This window comes from Zea mays, chromosome 6 (assembly GCF_902167145.1).
Source record: "Zea mays cultivar B73 chromosome 6, Zm-B73-REFERENCE-NAM-5.0, whole genome shotgun sequence".
In the NCBI taxonomy this organism is placed as follows: domain Eukaryota; kingdom Viridiplantae; phylum Streptophyta; class Magnoliopsida; order Poales; family Poaceae; genus Zea; species Zea mays.
Window position 1 is genome coordinate 75,477,960 of NC_050101.1, and position 6,534 is coordinate 75,484,493.

The 6,534-nt window shown below is 53.1% G+C and overlaps 1 protein-coding gene across 1 annotated transcript; it reads left to right on the forward strand.

Annotated features, from left to right (window-relative positions):
- The first annotated feature begins 2,121 nt into the window (after positions 1-2,121).
- LOC103629433 (NAC domain-containing protein 43) lies at positions 2,122-5,369 on the forward strand. Its single transcript, XM_008650556.4, has 3 exons — positions 2,122-2,891; positions 3,014-3,339; positions 4,199-5,369. Exons 1-3 carry the CDS (start codon positions 2,720-2,722, stop codon positions 4,802-4,804), a joined length of 1,104 nt encoding a protein of 367 aa, XP_008648778.1. The 5' UTR covers positions 2,122-2,719; the 3' UTR covers positions 4,805-5,369.
- Positions 5,370-6,534: the final 1,165 nt, after the last annotated feature.

Genomic DNA, 6,534 nt, shown 5'->3' on the forward strand with positions numbered 1-6,534 from the left:
TCTTGGCACCCTGCTGGCGTGATGTCATGGCTGTCGGAGGAGCAACGGAGCTTGGCGGAAGGACACCTGTCGGAGCGGTCGAGTCCTTGCTGACGTCCACCTGCTTCCGTAAGAGAGCTGAGAGCTGCCGCCGTCATGGAGCTTGGGAGGCGCCATCATTGCCTATCTGGCGGAGCTGGTCAGATGGGACACCGGTCTTGTTCTCTGCGGCCCGAGTCGGCTCGGGGTAGAGTGGTGATGGCGCTCCCTGTTGACGTGGCGGGCCCGCGCCCGAGGCCGGGCGACGTGGGGGCTCCTCCGAAGCTGGGGTCGAATCTGTCTTCCGTTGCCGAGGCCGAGTCCGAGCCCCTGGGTCGGGCGAGGCGGAAGTCGTTCGGCAGAGGCCAGGGCGGAGTCCGAGCCCTGGGGTCGGGCGAGGCGGAGTTCTTCGTCTTCCGGGGCTGAGCCCGAGTCCGAGCCCTGGGGTCGGGCGGAGCGGAGTTCGCCGTCTTCCGGGTCTTAGCCCGAGTCCGAGCCCTGGGGTCGGGCGGAGCGGAGTTCGCCGTCTTCCGGGTCTTAGCCCGAGTCCGAGCCCTGGGGTCGGGCGGAGCGGAGTTCGCCGTCTTCCGGGTCTTAGCCCGAGTCCGAGCCCTGGGGTCGGGCGGAGCGGAGTTCGCCGTCTTCCGGGTCTTAGCCCGAGTCCGAGCCCTGGGGTCGGGCGGAGCGGAGTTCGCCGTCTTCCGGGTCTAAGCCCGAGTCCGAGCCCTGGGGTCGGGCGGAGCGGAGTTCGCCGTCTTCCGGGTCTTAGCCCGAGTCCGAGCCCTGGGGTCGGGCAGAGCGGAGTTCGCCGTCTTCCGGGTCTTAGCCCGAGTCCGAGCCCTGGGGTCGGGTGGAGCGGAGTTCCCTATGGCGCCCCTGGCGAGGCCTGACTGCCTGTCAGACTCACTCTGTCGAGTGGCACCGCAGTCGGAGTGGCGCAGGCGGCGCTGTCCTTCTGTCAGACCGGTCAGTGGAGCAGCGGAGTGACGACGGTCACTTCGGCTCTGCCGGGGGGCATGCGTCAGGATAGAGGTGTCAGGCCACCTTTGCGTTAAATGCCCCTGCAACTCGGTCGGTTGGTGCGGCGATTTAGTCAGGGTTGCTTCTTAGCGAAGCCAAGGCCTCGGGCGAGCCGGAGATGTGTCCGCCGTTAAAAGGGGGGCCTCGGGCGAGACGGAAGTCCCTCGAGGTCGGCTGCCCGAGTCCGAGGCTAGGCTCGGGTGAAGCGTGATCAAGTCACTCGTATGGACTGATCCCTGACTTAATCGCACCCATCAGGCCTCTGCAGCTTTATGCTGATGGGGGTTACCAGCTGAGAATTAGGCGTCTTGAGGGTACCCCTAATTATGGTCCCCGACAAAAACTTAAGGTTTTTTCGCTCGAACCTGAATATACGTCCACTAGTAAACCACATGCCAGATTTTTTACGAGTGTACCATATTGCATAAATACCTACATAGTATAACATAATTTGTATAAGTATATATATCATAAACTGGTTCTAACGAGCCTAGTTACATGGCTGTTGAAACGATCCTATTTTTAAGGAGAAAATAAAGCATTTAAATAAGATTTTTTTTGTTTCCATGCATGCCAATCCATTTTCTTTCATTGCATATCTTGTCATTCTAAATTTGTACGCATAAAGCAGAAAACATATTTTTACGTAGTGTACCGAATTACATAAATATCTACACCGTGTAGCATAATTAATATCAGTATATATCATAAACTAGTTTTAACGAGTTTTGCTGTATAGCTGTGGGAGAGATCCTATATTTATGGCAGAAATAAAAAATTAAATACGATTTTTTGTTTCTATGCATGCAATTCATTTAATATTCTTTCGAAATTTCGGACAAGTGAATAGATACAAAATGTGGATTACAAAACCATGAAAGGAGGTGAAGGTAGTTTATTTATTTTCAAAGACCTAAAAGTTGGAAGTTGAAACAGCCCGGACTACAGCTAGATATATACTAGGCCAGCTGGAAGAGAGCTAGCACAGCCTGTTACCGACCGATGGCAAAAAAAAAAAGGCGTGGAGCATGGATGCTGTTACTGGTACATCAGCAGCAGCAGTGTGCGGTGGTTAGTTGCCGCGGTGGTTTTGTATGTGCGCCCGACATGGCGGGGGGCGGATGGATTTCATTTCACCCCGGCAGCGGCAGCCGGCAGGCCGTGCTTTTCCCAGAGATTTTTAAGGTCGTGCGTCACGGCTGCCGATGGCGGCCGCTCGCCTTTCGCCGCCCCTCTTCCGTGCTCGCTCTTCCCCTTCCGTTTGTTTCCATGCTCTCACCCTCACCCTCTTCCATGGCCGGGGGTCCACATAAGAGACAGAGCTTTGGTTGCTCTCCCTCTCATGGTTGGTGGCACTTCCCTAGCCTGGCGAAACTAATCCCACTAGGCGGTGTCAGGAGGGGAGCTATATATAACCACCTCCATTGTATAGCTTGTTTCCTTGTAATACCCGGCCCCCATCCATCACCGGCTCGATCGAGGCTTCTGGCTCCGGCGGCCGTCACCGATCATTCATTCCCTTTGCCTCTACTCCTTCTGCTGGCTTGTTCTTCCATCGATCAATCCCGTCGGGTACTCTGAATTGGTACTACATATACGTACAGACAGACCCTTCTTCTTCCTTGTTAGCTCCATAGCCGTCACTAGCTAGCTACTCCTGCTTTGGGCGGCGGCCGCCGTGATGAGCATCTCGGTGAACGGGCAGTCGGTGGTGCCTCCGGGGTTCCGGTTCCACCCGACGGAGGAGGAGCTGCTGACCTACTACCTGAAGAAGAAGGTGGCGTCGGAGCGCATCGACCTGGACGTCATCCGCGACGTGGACCTCAACAAGCTGGAGCCATGGGACATCCAAGGTATGCATCCATGCATATAGTAGGATCTGTGTACGAGACACATGCATGATCATCGTCTATCTCATTGCTTGCGCATGCAATGCATGAAACTTACATGGCGACGACCGGACTGACCCCTGCAGACAAGTGCCGCGTCGGGTCGTCGTCAGGCCCTCAGAACGACTGGTACTTCTTCAGCCACAAGGACAGGAAGTACCCGACGGGGACGCGCACCAACCGCGCCACGGCGGCCGGGTTCTGGAAGGCCACCGGCCGCGACAAGGCCATCTACGCGGCCGGCGGCGCCGCCCGCCGCATCGGCATGCGCAAGACGCTCGTCTTCTACCAGGGCCGCGCGCCGCACGGGCACAAGTCCGACTGGATCATGCACGAGTACCGCCTCGACGCCGCCGACGCCGACCATCACCATCCATGCTGCTACCCCTCGCCGCCTCCTCTTCCTACTGCGGTACGTACATACATGCAAACTGCTATATATTGTTTGTATGATGTATCTACTGTACATATACGTATACGTAGGTACGTACCTACTTGCATGCGCGCGACTGTGTCCAATATTATATTGGACGACGGCGGCCGCGACGAGGATCCGACGAAAAGAAGCGGGCTTCTTCTCGATCGTACGCGTCGTAGTAGCTAGTAGCTAGCTAGCTAGTTGATTGAGAGACGGCGGACGACGACGACTCTAGTGTGCTGCAATAGCTGAGGTCGCGATCCATGGCTGCCAATTAATCTAGCTCATTGGTTGTTGGAAATGGGGGCAGGCAGGCATGTCCCGCGAGTAGGAGCGTTGCTTTCACCTCTCTCTCTGTCGCTGTCGCCGTCGTCGTCGTCACCACATGGAAAGGAGAGGCGGACGGACGAGGCTAGGCTGGGTAGGTTCGTGCTGCAGATCGACCGCAGTGCAGTACGTTTCAAGGAACGACCAGCCATTAGCCCGGCCGGCCCTCTGCAGCCTGGCCTCGGCCCTCGCGGGGTGGTTGGGTTGGGCGGGGCAGGCGGCCCTGGCCTGTCTACGCACAGACCCCGATCGATCCGCGCGCCACCAGCAAGATCAGATGACACGCCTGTCGATCGCCTGCCCCATGTTGTATTGTTGTGTGCACGCGGCGGGCGAGCCAACCACACACGGCCGTACCTGGACGCACGCCGCCCGGCCGGGACAGGACACAGGAGTGTAGTGTAGGTGTAGGACATGCAGAAACCGAACCACCTGCACCTGCTGCGTTTGGTACTTGTAGCAGTAACACCATATGTCTTGCTTTCGCTGATGAATTGGCGCACGATCAACGAACGTGCTGGTGCAGATCGTCCGTGGCGCGGCGGGGCCGGGGGACCAAGTGCCGCAGGAGCAGGAGGGGTGGGTGATCTGCAGGGTGTTCAAGAAGAAGAACCTCGTGCACCACGGCGCCGCCCAGAGCAGCGGCGGCGGCGGTACGGCGGCGGCGGCGTCCAAGATGGAGAGCAGCCCGACCAGCACCACCATCATCGGTGACCACGCCAGCGACGACGCGCTCGACCACATCCTGCAGTACATGGGCGGCGGCGACACCAAGCCGGCGCTGCTGAACCACAACCAACACCTTGCTGCCGCGGCAGATGCTACTACTACTACGACCGCCGCGTGTCCTGCCGCCGCCACAAGCGCCGGCCTCTACGGGAACAACAAGTTCATGAAGCTCCCGCCCCTCGAGCACGCCGGCGGCTGGCTGCCGCCGAGTCCGGGGCCGTGCGAGTACGGCGCCTCGGGGATCGCCGACTGGGACGCCCTGGACCGGCTCGCCGCCTACGAGCTCAACGGCCTCTCCGACGCGTCCAAGAACATGGCCGCCTTCTTCGACGGCGACCTCTGGAGCATGGCCAGATCGGTGTCGGCGCTACACGCGGCGGATTTGGCCATGAACAACGCCTAGTCTAGTGTTGCCGTAGTCGACCAACAGCACCGACATCCATGGCGTACGCATGCATGCCGCACCACTAGCTACGTACTCGAACAGCAACGACGTGCATGTGCGCCACTGCGTCGTACGTGTTGCATGGCCGCCGCCGTACGTGCGTGAATAATCCCTAGGGATCGGACTTGGAGACGTGCATCCGTGGCCGGACAGGAGCTGCTGCTGATGTATGTCCGTCCAAGTCCAAAGTCCAAACTCTCAAAATTAAAGTGAGCTGAGCTGAGCTGAGCTTGAGCTCGCTCGAGGTGTGCAGTACGTAAGTCGATCGATCTATGTGTGTAAAATTAAAGCAGAGCACGAAGAAAATCGGCGGGGACGTAGCAATCAAAGGACATACAGTACATATTTTTCCTCCACCACCATTTGTGCCTACATACATAGATTACTGTATCTTATTATTACAGACCGTTTTTTTGTTTAATTTCTCTAGGTAGCTAGTGCCCTGAGGTGAGTGAACGTCATTTCATCCCATTATATTCCTTGTGCCACCTTGTGTTGCATTAATTATCGTTTAACTATCCAACCATTATTGCCAACATATACACTACCGGAATTCGTCTCTTTGCCGGCCTTTTTACACTCAGCGAAGCTTTTGTCGAACGTTACACTCGGCAAAAAGAACACTTGACAAATATTTTATCGTTAAAGGCCTCTTTGCCGAGTGTCAAAAAATACTCGGCAAAAAAGCACTCGACAAAATAAGAACAGAAAAACAAGATGATTTCAAATAAAAAATTTGTTAATTACAAAGTTTCATAACATTTGAAATCTACAACTTTTATTTTGGTCGTTTTCCATCCCATCCGAGGCAGTTTGAAAAATTCGAATTTTAAAATTCAAACGTAGTTTTGCATGCAAGATGGTTTTAAACCAAAAGGCTGCCAACTTTAAAGTTTCATGATATTTCAAGACCTACAACGTTTATTTTGGTGTGTTTTTAATCTGAGGTCTTTCGAAAAATTAGAATTTTAATTTTTGTTTAAAATTCTAACGCAATTTTCATTGACAAGATAAATTTAAATCAAAAGGTTGGATTTTATAACTCCTCAAGATTCACAAAGTTTATTTTGGTTGTTTAACCATTTGTTCATCTAACATGGTGGTTCTAACATTATTCACAAATCTTATACATCTCACTTGTAGTTTCATAAACTACAAGAGAGATATAAGTTTTGTGAACAAATTTGCTTTTGAGTTGTCATATGAAGAAATGACCAAAACAAAAATTATGTATCTTGATGAGCTATACAACTTTGTATTTGAAAACTTTTTTATTTGAATTAATTTATAACTTCAAAATATAATTTCAAAATTGACTTTGCCTAGTGTAAAAAAATACTCGACAAAAAGCTTATTTGTCGAGTGTTTTTTTCACTCGGCAAAGAAGCTATTTGCCTAGTGTCGGAAAAAGCACTCGGGAAAGAAACTTTCTTTGTCTAGTGCCAACAAATACTCGGCAAAGAGCTTCTTTGTCTTGTGTCGAAAAACACTCGACAAAGAAGTTCTTTGCCGAGTGAAAAAAACACTCGCAAATCAATTGACACTCGGCAAAGAGCCGAATTCTGGTAGTGATAGCTAGTATATAGAAATCCAAACAGGTCACCAACTACCGTTCCAGCATATAAGGCATAGCCACATTTTATTCTAGTGTCATAATATAAGACCTGCTCTCTGTAGTTATGCGTACA

Coding starts and splice junctions, on each gene's coding strand:
- LOC103629433 (XM_008650556.4), top strand. CDS start 2,720: ATGAGCATCTCGGTGAACGGGCAGTCGGTGGTGCCTCCGGGGTTCCGG. Junction 2,892..3,013: donor GGAGCCATGGGACATCCAAG/GTATGCATCCAT, acceptor TGACCCCTGCAG/ACAAGTGCCGCGTCGGGTCG. Junction 3,340..4,198: donor CGCCTCCTCTTCCTACTGCG/GTACGTACATAC, acceptor GTGCTGGTGCAG/ATCGTCCGTGGCGCGGCGGG.